The sequence below is a fragment of the Rhinatrema bivittatum genome, chromosome 7 (genome assembly GCF_901001135.1).
Source record: "Rhinatrema bivittatum chromosome 7, aRhiBiv1.1, whole genome shotgun sequence".
Classification (NCBI taxonomy): domain Eukaryota; kingdom Metazoa; phylum Chordata; class Amphibia; order Gymnophiona; family Rhinatrematidae; genus Rhinatrema; species Rhinatrema bivittatum.
Window position 1 is genome coordinate 136,766,990 of NC_042621.1, and position 13,778 is coordinate 136,780,767.

The 13,778-nt window shown below is 45.5% G+C and overlaps 1 protein-coding gene across 1 annotated transcript in view; it reads right to left on the minus strand.

Moving 5' to 3' along the window:
- The window catches only part of HYDIN (HYDIN axonemal central pair apparatus protein), a 1,819,717-nt gene that overhangs the window by 148,577 nt on the left and 1,657,362 nt on the right, over window positions 1-13,778 (minus strand). The window contains exons 77-78 of the mRNA XM_029609235.1: window positions 7,573-7,771; window positions 1,299-1,457 (exon numbers count right to left, since the gene is read on the minus strand). Coding sequence (XP_029465095.1) covers window positions 1,299-1,457; window positions 7,573-7,771 — 358 coding nt within the window. The remainder of the gene's footprint in view (window positions 1-1,298; window positions 1,458-7,572; window positions 7,772-13,778) is intronic.

The window sequence follows — 13,778 nt, forward strand, 5'->3', positions numbered from 1 at the left end:
TCTGCTCCCTTTCACACAGGAGGACACTGCTGGTGGTTCTGGGCAAGTCAGCCGCTCCTCAATATGGCGAGATGCCACCATCATGCAGCAGTCATCACTGCTCCTGCACTCTCTCCTTGAGGTCCTCTAGGCATGTTCATGCCCAATGTGCCCTGATTTAAAGGGCCTGCAGTGGGAAATCTCTCTCAGTGCCCACTGATGACCTCATAGGTTCAGGCCTATAAAAGGTCCTTGCTCCCTTCTGTCTTTGCCTCAGCAACAGGTCTCCCTATGTCCTACTAGAGCAAGTTGCCCTCCAGCATCCTTCGTCTGTGTCTTCAGGCTACAGCTCCAGCAGTCCTCATCCTTGTTTTCAGCTCCAGCAGTCTTCGTCATTGTCTCCAGCCTCCGTGGCCCTTGTCTTACTTGTCAGTTCCTGTGGTTGCTTCTTCAGTTCTTCAGTGTGCCTCACCTGCATGTTCTGCTCCTTGCCTGCCTGCCTACCCTGCCTATCCATCCCTCCTTTCCCTTCAGACGAATACTCAATATTGACCTCGGCCTGATTTCTGGACATTCTCATTGCTGCCTACCATTGACCACTACTTGGCTCCTGACTGCCGCCTGCCTCCGGCTATAGCTTGCCACCAGATATGCCTCGCCTTTTCCTATTGCAACCCTGCTACATCCACGGATCTCTCCACAAGCAGAGGCCCCCACCTAAGACCTGCCGGCCTTGGTATCCAAAGGCTCAACTCAAGAGGAAGGTGTGCTGGTAAAGACGAAGCTCCAGGTGGGCCTCTTATTCGTCCAGGTCTGCCTGCTGATGGTGGGAACCTGCAGGGCTCTTCTCTGCAGGTTGCATTGACTCTGCCTCGGCCCAAGGATCCACACCCGCAACATATTCTGACTCTCTTTGTAATTGCAATTTCTCCCATTTCTCTCTGTTTATTTCAAGTTTTTTAAAAGTGTAGCTTTTCTTGATAGAGTTGTGAGGAACAAGGCACACCATATCATATATTTAATACACTTGCTGCAAATTGTATGAAAATGAAATAAATCATTAAGCTGTTGACCTATATTTAGGGCTGAGAAATGATTCACTGAAAATCTATTTACTGGTTCTCTCTCTACCCACTGGCCCCTGCACTCAGCACAGATGTAGTAGATTTGTAAGGAGTGTCCAGATGCCATTTAAATTAGCTCCATAAATCCCACACAAATTTTGAACTCTATAATTCGCACATGAGTTCAAGCTCATGGCGCAGGACAAGTCTCATAGTGATCTGAATCTAACATGTCAAGCTGGAAACAGAACTTACCCTGGGGTCCTGCAGAGCTTGTATGGCGGGTGTGACTGTTAAGGTAAATGTGATTGAGAGATCACTATTGTTCACGATTGGAATAATTTTTTTCACAATTTGACCAACAAAGAGCGCTCCGAAATTCACCACCTTATGCCGGGGGTTCAAAACTTCAATCTAGGAATAAAGTTCACAATGCAAGGCAATGAAAAACAAGAACAGAGAAGAAAGACAATATTAAGAATAAATGTTTATGCAATGGTAACAATAAGATATTATGGGATAGTCTAAAGATTTAGCTGGCTCTGAACTATGTCAGGTGGAAATCTCAAGCTCAGGAGTACGAAGATCATCAGGTGAGATACTGTCAATCTTAATTTCTCACATACCCTGTGAACTATCACTTGACGTCTAAGAACTTAAAACATTTTAGTAGCTTGGATTAGGTGCTGCTGAAGAAACTAATGTATACAAAGGAAAGGGAATGTTTAGTTTTGTGAATTCACATGAAGCATTGGCAGGGTAATCAATAGTGAGAGTACCTGTAAATCAATGATTACTCAAATTTTCTGTTCAGAAATTCAGAATCTGCATCATACATATGATGATTTTCTCTGCTGCACAATAATGAGAAAAGTAAGGCATACCACTACACTTTTTTGCCACTAATTAACAGATTGGATGTGCGTTTTCGACGCTCTAGCGTTACCCCTTATTCAGTAAGGGGTCAAAAACGCGCATCCAACCCCCCCGAACCTAATAACGCCCACAACATGCAAATGCATGTTGATGGCCCTATTAGGTATTCCCGCGCGATACAGAAAGGAAAATGTGCAGCCAAGCCGCACATTTTACTTTCAGAAATTAGTGCCTACCCAAAGGTAGGCGCTAATTTCTCTGGGCACCGGGAAAGTGCACAGAAAAGCAGTAAAAACTGCTTTTCTGTGCACCCTCCGACTTAATATCATGGCGATATTAAGTCGGAGGTCCCGAAAGTTACAAAAAGTTAAAAAAAAAAAAAAAGATTTGAAGTCGACCCGCGGCTTGAAAACCGGATGCTCAATTTTGCCGGCGTCCGGTTTCCGAACCCGTGGCTGTCAGCGGGCTCGAGAACAGACACCGGCAAAATTGAGCGTCGGCTGTCAAACCGGCTGACAGCCGCCGCTCCTGTCCAAAAAGAGGCGCTAGGGACTCACTAATGTCCCTAGTGCCTCTTTTTACTGCTGGGCCTAATTTGAATACTGAATCACGCACGTAGGAGAGTGGCCTGTGTGCGTGCCGGGAGAGCGGGCATTCGCCTGCTCTCCCGCGGACTTTACCGTATCGGCCCATAAGAAATCTAAGATATGCTCTTGACAGATTCCAAAATCCAGGACAGAAAACATAATTTCTCTTCTTGCAATAAGTAATCTGCTGTATGTACAGTATAAATGTGATTAAAACAACAGAAAATCAATTCCCATTTTGAATCTGTGAAGTACCTTGAGGTGATTAGTTAGAACATAAGAACATAAGATATGCCATACTGGGTCAGACAAAGGGTCCATCAAGCCCAGCATCCTGTTTCTAACAGTGGCCAATCCAAGTCACAAATACCTGGCAATTACCCAAACATTAAATAGATCTCAAGCTACTATTCCTTATTGATTAGCAGCAGTTTATGGATTTTTCCCCTAGGAACTTATCCAAACCTTTTTTAAACCCAGTTACATTAACTGTCATAACCACATACTCTGGCAATGAATTCCAGAGCTTAACTTTGCGCTGGTAAGGTTACTGATTAAAAATATTTCCTATTCAAAGCAGGAGCACAGTTTGCATGGAGTCAAATGGGGTGCATGACAAAATGTGCATGAAGAGAGCAATATTCAAAGCTTTTTCAGTGGCTAAAAATGCATTCTAGCCCTGAAGTGGGGTTTTAGAATACTACTCAACCTGTCAGCAAGGTATGCAATCCGAGATGGGAGGAACAGGATGCTAGAGACAGGAACTATGCTTATTGGTTTGATTATTCAAATCTGCCTGCATAGTTTCCGATGGAAAAATTATGCATAGGAACGATAACTTTTAAAAGTGCTTCTGTGCATCCATTTACATATGTATATGGGTACTCGCAAAGTTGGCACTGTATTTTATAACCTATGCGGAAAGATTTAGAAAATCTACCCCTTAGGGAATAGCCACTGCTATTAATTGCATCAGTAGCATGGGATCTTCTAGGTGTTTGGGTAATTGCCAGGTTCTTGTGGCCTGGTTTGGCCTCTGTTGGAAACAGGATGCTGGGCTTGATGGACCCTTGGTCTGACCCAGCATGGCAATTTCTTATGTTCATATGTTATAATGCTGTCACTCAAGTTCAGACTTATCCAGATAAATGCTGATTTGTCTAGCCAGGGCTGCCACCGCCATGAGTTATGGGATGAGAAAGGGAAGCAACAGTGGTGAGATTCAGGAAGGTAGTGCGACAGCCTGTGCTGTGAGGTGTGACAGGGTTGAGGGAAAGAAAGGGTAGCAGGAGCCATTAATGGCACAACAGCTTGAACCCCACAGAGCCACAACAAGAGTGGCAGCAGGCAGTAGTTCTAAGAATAAGCTGTGCTGCCCAAATTCCAGCATATGTCCCTCTCTGGCACCCTGATGTTCCAGCACTGGAAACTTAACTCCATCTCTGACCAGAATAAAGTTTCCAGAGCTAAGAAAATCTGGGTTAGTCCAGTGCAACTCTTTGCACTGGGGAGTACTACTTAATGTCCTCATTTGCCTGGGACTTCCATGCGAAGGCACTAAGCAGTACTCACATTTTTTGACATACATTTTGTGAGTGTAAAACTCCTTGCTACATCAGCTAGGGATGTGCAGCTGGAAAGTATACGTTGGATTCGGGATACGTATTCGTCGGGGCCCAGATACGTTGCATTCGGTCAAGGGGGAGAAAGCCCGATCCATTAATACGTTGAATTCGGCATTCGTTCCCTTTAAATTTAACTACAACCCCCCACCCTCCTGACTCCCCCCAAGACTTGCCAAAAGTCCTTGGTGGTCCAGCAGGGGTCCTAGAGCGATCTCTGCACTCGGGCCGTCGGCTGCCAGTATTCAAAATGGCGCCAATAGCCTTTGCCCTTACTATGTCACAGGGGCTACCAATGCCATTGGTCGGCCCCTGTCACATGGTAGGAGCACAAGATGGCGCCAGCCGTCCATTGCTCCTACCATGTGACAGGGGCCGACTAATGGCACCGGTAGCCCCTGTGACATAGAATCAGAATTAAGGTGAAAAACATACATAACTTTATTGAAAAAACAAATGTCGCACAGTTTCAAATTCAAATTAATGAATACCACTCCAACTGGTCATTCAAACCCAAAGGACTGACTGTTTTCAAATTAAAAATCAATTGCTGTTCTCAGGAATGGTAACTTTCAAATAGCTGTGTGGGCATATATGTATGCACGAATGCTGGTTTGCATGAATTGATGTGGCCATTTTATAACATACGCTTGTATATGCACGCATAGTATAAAATCGGTAGTTTGCGTGTACATGTATACACAATTTTATATGGGCATGCACATGTGCACGCAAATGTCAGCTCTGCGACATAAGTGGGAGCATTTTATTACATACGTGCGCCGAAGCAATTACCAGTTTCCCCAGTCTGCTCCCAGTTCACCCAGGTAAAGGGTAGGACTTCTTAAGCCCCTCTAATTAACCTGCCTTTTACCCTTTTAGTCCCAACCCTTCAATCCTTGCTAGGGATGTGAATCGTATTTCTGACGGCCGGCGCCATCTTTAAAAATGGCGCGGGTCATCCAGTGCTCCTACCATGTGACAGGGGCCGGCCAATGGCACAGATACCCTGTCACATGGTAAGGGCAAAGGGCCATCGGTGCCATTTTTATTAATGGCAGCCAACGGCCTGAGAGTGGGAGATCGCTCCCAGGACCACCACTGGACCACCAGGTAATTAAAAATGTTTGGGGGGGGAGGGGGTTGGGAGGGTGGGGAAAGGTAAGGGAAGTGTCGGGGTGGGTTTTTTGTTTATCAGCTCGGGCGCAGCCGATAAAAAAAACCCGATCGGGCCGCACGAAAAAAAAATCACTATGTGAATCGGAACCGGAATCGGAACCTATTCCGGTTCCAATTTACATCTCTAATCCTTGCTAACTAGCCTTGGTATTTTTATTATAATAGTTACACACCATCCATAGCAGAAGTAAAGATATGCGGATAGGGACACTGGTGCATGTCGGCAAACGAAAATAGTTATGTGCTGTTTTAATACTAAAATCTGGAAATGCCCACACCCTGCCCAGAGCAAACCCATTCCGCACCCCTTTTTCCCCCCAAAATTTTTGTGCGTGTACCAGGAGATACACAAGTACTCGTGTGTTTGTAAAAATCTGTGTGGCACACACCAACCTGAGAGATGCGTATATCTAAAAGCTTTGGTGTGTTTTGAGCTCTTAAAATTTACCCTTTAGATTTAAACATGACTGTAAGTCATCTTCTCAGGATGATATATGAATCCAATCCAGTATCACCCATCTTAAATCCTGAAAGGAATGGTGATTTTGTTCACAATGAGGAACTAGACTGGCACTATGGACTACAATGTGTAGACATATATGATCCTTTTTTCAACAAGGCTGAGAAAATACTGATTTTTTGAAAGTTCACTCCTCCTCTAAATGGCTACCTCCATCCCATGTCTCTATTTACATTGATTTTGGTCTTGAGAGATTTGGTACTATCAATATATATATTTGAGCTCTGACCAACGTGCCGTGAATGCACAGAAGAGAGCAGTTCTGACCGACGTGCTGCGAATGCGCAGAAGACATAGTATATAAAAGTGTACTGTACACATCAACTCTAATTTTCTTCTTCGGCTCTTCCATTACACTTTTCCAAACAAACATCTCGCCCGTTTAACGGGCTCAATGGCTTGTTAGAAGATAAACAACATTAGAACTGGTACTTAAAATTCAGGTAGTAGTTAAGGCAGTGGACAACGTGGGAGCTGTGATTATACAAAATAGGACACAATATGTCACAGAAGTGTTGCAACAGTTATCAGACACACAATACTATGGGAAATTACCAGAAGACTCTAATTTGCCCATCAAACTGCAAGTGGATGACCTAATCGATCAAAGCGCACATAAAGGTCTTTGAATATCGAAAGAAGTATGCTTTCTTAGGGTAGCATCTCCACCAATTCTAGTTATTTATACTGTAACGAAGATCCACAAGAGTTTAGCTCAGCCACCAGGTCACCTAATAGTGTCAGCATGGGGATCTCTTCTGGAACCAGTATTTACTTTTATAGATCATTTTTTGAAAGGGGCTGTCATACGATCAAGACCATATGTGAAGGACACTACACACATATTGTCCATTCTACAAGTTCTCATGGATGTTCCCACCCAATTTTATTTAGTCACATTGGATATAGAGTCACTCTACATATCTCTCAGAAAGAAGCATTGTCATTCGTCAGTTTAGTAGTACAGCAAAGAGATGATTCTCCCCAAATTCCTTCTAATGTTTTGATATCATTAGCAGAAATAGCTTAACGCAAAACTATTTCATGTTTTTTGAGGAGTTTTACATTCAGATACACAGTGTGGCCATGGGTGCTATGATGACATCGGATTTGACTAATCTCTATGTAGTCAGTTTTGAAGAGCGGTTTCTATATGGCTCCCCTTGGTACTATCAAATTGGATTGTAGAAATGCTATATAGATGACATTCTGATGATTTGGTGCTCTGTGATGGAGGGATAAGCATTTGTCACTTGGCTAAATGCAGCGGACCCTCATTTAAGGTTTGCCATACATTTTGATCAATTTGAGATTTATTTTTTACATCTACTCATTAAATAACAAGACAAGTTGGTGACCACTCTGTTCTAGAAACCTATGGATCGAGATAGTTTTCTTTTATACAGTAGCTGTCATCCACAGGCGTCAAGAAGCAGCTTACCAATCAGCCAGTTCTCCTGCAAATATCTTTTTTGGGCCCTTAATTTTCTGAGAGTTTGAAAACATACCAAATATCCTTTGACAACAGCAGATATTTGTTAGAACCTGACATTCAGCTGCTATTCACTTAGCAAAGGCCCAAACTTCTGAAGGTGAATCATGCTATTGGTCATTTTTCTGCACAAGTTCTTGTTTGCAACATCCTGAACAGAGTCTGGCATTTTAACCCCTGTGTTTATACAAAGCCAAGACATTTCTCCAAATCGTGGGTCTTTGTTAGCTTTTAGATTATTTCCATCTCTCACCTTCATCTCAGTACCCTGTCCAAAGATCTCAACTGTCTGCTGAGAACGCCCATTGATCTCGAAAGAAAGTGTTTCATGGTACTGAATAGCTTCTCTGGGGTAGAAAGTGATAGGGACTTCCATCTTGCCTCCAGGAATCAGCACTTCTGCCTGAAACTCCACTTCCAAATAGGCTGTGTTGATGAACAAACAGTCCAAGCTGCGAGAGATGGGAGGAAAAATAAGCAAAAACGTAAGGAGGTCCATATTAAAAAACTATTTAGACAGCTAATTGAAAAGTGGAATATTCAACCATTTATCTGGCTAAATTTAGCCAGATAAAAAGGGGGCATTACTGGGGCATCCTGAGGAGGAGTTCAGTTATCTGGCTAACTTAGTCGAATATCGCATATATCTAGCTAAGTTACCTGGATAACGTTAGAGCTGCTCGGAAACAGGACTAAAGTTATCCAGCCTTGTGTGGTTTTTCAAAGGTGGTTTGCATATAAATGTTACATACTATTATAGTAATTTTCTTAAGCCATTTATGTGCTTAAAGTACAATTAACGCAGGTAAAACCTATTGACTATTCTATGGCATCTTTTATGGCAATTTTCAAAAGCCCATTTACATGGATAAAGTGCATTTATACGAGTAAAACCCAGTATTAATTGTGTAAATGCCTTTATTGTTTGTCCATGCAGCCACTTTTGAGGGTTGTGGGGATGGGGTGGGGCTGTAAATTTGACTAACACCTTATTTTAAAGGTAGGTGGGGATTAGCACCCATTTGTCATGCTAGTGCTTTTTTTAAAGTTATCCAGCTAACTTTAGAGCAACAGTTTATGCATCCAGAGTTAACTGGATAACTTTATCTGATTAGTGCTGAATATTGGTAATAGCCAAATACATTTTAGCCATGCCCCCAAAATGCCCTTTCATACTGCCTTTTTTATCCAGCTAGATTTTAGCTGGGTAATAACTTATTCAGTTAAAATTTAGCCAGTCAATGGGGGAAATGTTTAAATGCTGTGTTTTGTCCAGCTAACTCCAAAAGTTAATTGAACAAACACTTTTAATATTGACCTCATATAAATACAGCAAAAGAATCAGGGCTTAAGTGCTACAAGTCACATATTCACTCTGGTTTTTGAACTTTATGAGGCCAATATTCAGTTGGCTGTTTAGTGGACAAAATATCCAGCTAAGTTTGTCCCATATGTAACCCAGACCACTTTTTGGGTTACTAATAGGTCTTTAGGAGAATATCCATTCATGGACGGCCTTCCCACTGGTGGAGCTGTAATGGATACCCTTGGTCCTGAGGTTTTATAGCAGAGCTCTGACATAGGCTCTGGTGGTAGTATTTTTTGGCAGTCAGAAAGAGAGGTTATATTTTTCCTGAATTGTATTTGGGCCTCAGAAACCCTCTGAGACCCCTCCAGGACATGCCAAAGGGCTCCACTGCTGTACTCTCCTCACAAGGTGCAGAGTGGCTGCTCTGGAACTGCTTTGTCGTGGATGTCCCGCTCTCAAACGGCAATACGGTCATCTGGGTGGTAGTTGACCATTTCTCTAAGATGTCTCACTTTATTGCCTTACCTGGTCTTCCTTCTGCGCCTCAGCTGGCACAGCTTTTCATCCAGCATATATTTCATCTCCATGGACTCCCCAAGCATATTATATCTGATTGTGGTTCTCATTTCACCGCCAAGTACTGGAGAGCCCTCTAAAAGAAGTTCAATATCACTCTAGATTTCACGACCGCCTACCACCCGCAAGCTAACAGGCAGGTGGAAAGGACCAATCACACTCTGAAGCTTTTCCTCCGAGTCTACGTCAATGCTCAAGATGACTGGGCAACGCTGCTTACCTGGGCAGAGTTTTCTCATAACTCACACCCTTATTCCACCGCTGGATCTTTGCCCTTCCAGATGGTTTTCGGTAGGTGGCCACTTCCCCCTCTGCCACTCCCTCCATCCGTTCCCTCTCCTGCGGCTCAGTTGATGACCCAAGAATTGCATCTACTCTGGGACCATCCGAAGCAAATACTTCAAGAAGCGGGGCATAAAGTCAAGAGTTTTGTCGACGCTTGCCGTAGACTGGCCACGCAGTTGAAACCCGGGGAAAGGATCTGGCTCAGTACACGATACATCCAGCTCAAGCTCCCATCCATGCGGCTGGCTCCACGATATATTGGTCCTTTCCTTATACTCAGCCAGTTGGGCCCGGTGATCTACCAGTTCTGTCCACTTCCATCCTTAAGGATCCACAACGCCTTCCATGTCTCCCTCCTAAAACCCCTGGTATACTCCTGGCCCTCGAGGAAGATATCTGAGTTGCAACAGCTCACCTCAGAGAGCGATGTCACCTATCAAGTGCGTGACATACTTGATGTGAGGAAACGTGGTCGAAGATGGGAGTATCTTCTCACCTGGGAAGGATTTGGCCCAGAAGAGAACTCGTGGGAACCAGCCTCCAACATACTAGATAAAGACCTGATAAGACAATTCCATGCCTCTCACCCGAGAAAGCCAAGACCCCCAGGATGGGGGCTTGGAAGAGTGGGTACTGTTATGCCCCACGACCAGCTCTGCTCACCTCTGGTCTACTTCCCACGGCAGCAGCAGGACCGGGCTCCCTGGCAGCGGCAGGGAGCTGCTGCTGTCGCAGGTCTCTTTGTCTTAGGGCTCCTCCTGTCCCCCCTGCTCCACCTGCGGTCGGGATGCCACCGACTTCCTTCTGCCCGGGGCATCCTACTAGGTGTGCGTGTGCGCCCCCTGCCGATCCTTAAAGGGCCCGCGGCGAGAAAATGCTGCCAGCCCAGGCGAATGATGTCACTCTTTCTGCCTTATATAAGGCTGTATCCAGCTCCCAAGGGGTGACTTGGCAACAGGTCTCCTTGTGTCCTGTGGCTGCTGAGAGTTCCTTCCTGTTTCTGTCCTCCTCGCCTTTTCTGCTTGACCTAGGCTTTGACTTCGGACCAGACATTGACTATGAGCTACGCCGCCTGGACACTGACTACAAGCTACACCACTCGCCATGACCGTCGCCTGGACACTGACTATGAGCAATGCAGCCTGCCACGACCTTTGCCTGTACATCAACTACGAGCTACGCTGCCTGCCATGACCTTGCCCAAACATCGACTTCAGGCTGCGCAACCTCAGGACTTCCATCTGTGCAGAGGCCCCATGTAAGTCCAGCTGGCTCCAGTACCCAAGGGCTCAACCTGAGGGGAACACGGACTGGAAGTGGTGAAGCCCCAGCGAGGCCTCTGCTAGTCTCCAGCCTCGCCTGCCAACGGAGGGGACCTGTGGGGCCCTTTCCCACAGGTTGTAACAGCTCCCCCTCGATCCAAGGGTCCACATCCCAAACAAATGTTCCACGCACATTTAAAGAGAGACAATTTAGAGCCACACTCATTGGGGGCCGTACTTCAACCATAAAAATTTGGATAAAATTACATATCAATGAATCGGGAAGATACCACCGAAAATAAATATTTTTGATAGCAATAACTTCAAGCATGCAGAGTGAGTGAGCTACAGGCCCTAGTAGTCCATGCTCCTACACGCAAATTAAGAATAGTGTTGAGAACTCACCCTGTTTTTATCAAAGGTAGTTTCACAATTTCATTTAAATCAATCCATTGTACTTCCAACATTTTTTCCAAAACTTCATTCAGCAAAACCGACCAAACTCTTCATATCATATAAAAACCTATTAAACTAAGAGCTTCAACTCTTCCTCAAACAACCAGGTTGCAATTCTTCCTTATCCAGCAAAAGACAAATATTTCAATGCAATTTTCAGCTTGAGAATCCCCACTTATGTGGGTAAATTTATCCTGCTTGAACTCAGAGAAAGTAAAAAGTTGCTCGCTTATAAAAGTTGCTCTTCTCCATAGAAATAAAGCTTAACGTGTGAAATTACTAGAGATGTGAATCGTGTCCTCGATCGTCTTAACGATCTATTTCGGCTGGGAGGGGGAGGGAATCGTATTGTTGCCGTTTGGGTGTGTAAACTATCGTGAAAATCGTTAAAATCGTGAGCCGACACACTAAAACCCCCTAAAACCCACCCCCGACCCTTTAAATTAAATCCCCCACCCTCCCGAACCCCCCCCCCCAAATGCTTTAAATAACCTGGCGATCCAGCGGTGGTCCAGAACGGCGGCGGTCCGGAACGGCCCCCTCAATTGAATCCTGTTGTCTTCAGCCGGCGCCATTTTGCAATGGCGCCGGCAGGAGATCGACTGCAGGAGGTCGTTCAGCGGGGGTTCCGGACCGCCGCTGAACGACCTCCTGCAGTCGATCTCCTGCCGGCGCCATTTTCCGTACGGAAAACGATTCGCGGCAAGAAATCGCTTCCTGAACCCCGCTGGACTCCCAGGAACTTTTGGCCAGTTTGGGGGGGCCTCCTGACCCCCACAAGACTTGCCAAAAGTCCAGCGGGGGTCCGGAACGACCTCCTGCGTCGAATCGTTTTTGTCTATGGCCGCCGCCATTTTGCGGCGGCCATTTTGCAAAATGGCGCCGGCTGAAGACAACAGAATTCAATTGAGGGGGCCGTTCTGGACTGCCGCCATTCTGGACTACCGCTGGATCCCCAGGTAATTTAAAGCATTTGGGGGGGGGTTCGGGAGGGTGGGGGATTTAATTTAAAGGGTCGGGGGTGGGTTTTAAGGGGTTTTAGTGTGCCGGTTTTCCTGCCCTCCCCCTTCCCCCGATTTACGATTTTTTAACGATAAATCGGGGGAATTGGTATTGTATCGTGGCCCTAACGATTTTTGACGATTTAAAATATATCGGACGATATTTTAAATCGTCAAAAAACGATTCACATCCCTAGAAATTACCAAGAAAGCTTCTGCGGCAGCAGCTACATGGAAACACTTGCACAAGCTCAGAAAGATTTCTAAGTCTTTCTGAGCTCCGAAATAGCATGTTTCATGTTGATGCCATACAATGACATCACCCACTTATGTGACTGATTTGTCTTCCTGTCCTCAGAAAGCATCTGTTACAGTAAGCAACTTTGATTTATCCATTCGATGGGGGAAGTAATCAAATCCTGGATTTTATCTAAATAACTCCAAAAATTAGTTAGAAGAATCCTTTTAATATCAACCTCATTGTGCACAGCATTCCCCCAGGAGAAATATTTATATATACTAGATGAAGCACGTTAAAATTCGCTGGAGGCCCCTATTCACTGTCCTCCTTTCCAGTCTGAAAGAGGCACTCCCTTCCACCCTTCTCAGCTCTACCCCAGCACTTTCTTCCCTTCTCCTCAGTACATTTTGAACCCCCTCCCTTCCCCTTTCCCCACTCACCAGCCTAGCCCTAGTGTTCTCTAATCCCTTCTCAGCCTGATCCACCTCACTGGACCAGCCCTGGTACACTCTGACTTCCCTTCCTAACCTGACCCCAACACACTCTGAGCCCTCTTTCCTAGCTTGACCCTGCCTCCCCAGCTTGACCCCAGCATACTCTGATCTCCCTCATCAACCTGTTGCATCCATCGGTCGCATCGGTCGCTGCCTTACCTCTTTTCTACTCTTTTCCTCCTCCTTGGGCAAGATGGCTGCCTCCGGTGCCGAGTGCCAAAACTCTCGGCATCTCCAACTCAGCATGGGCGTCCCATCCATCCCGTGGCCTCCTAGGGCGCCCGCACACATGTTGCCTACGCTTAAGTTCACGTCATAGCGGGGGCGTTCCCACTGCATGACGTCAATATCTACGGGTATTTAAGCCTCCACTACGCTACCTACTTTGAGTTAGCAAGGACTTCGTTTAGCTACTCTGATCGCTCTAAGCTGCTCGCTTAGATGCCACTCTACCCTCTGGGGAATCTCACTCTTGATGAAGCTCTAGGCACCCGCTCCTCGGGGGTCTCTTGCTTCCACCAACCCTTCAGGGTTTCTACTAACTAGACAACTGCTCTCTTTATCTTTTTCAGGATCTCTGAACTATTAGGTACTCGCTCCTCGAGGGCCTATCAGTCCAGTATATTCCTGCACCATGGACCTCGGGTCCTACCATCATCATTACAAGGAAGACGCCTGCACTATGTTCCTGTGAGTACCTCTATTATCCGGTTCGCCAACTCCACCCACCAGGCTTGGCTTTTCCTGCACTGCGGGTTCCTATCTGCCTTGAACATCTGGGTGAGACTCTACATCTGAGACTGTCTGAATGTATTGGCACCTTACCGGACTACAG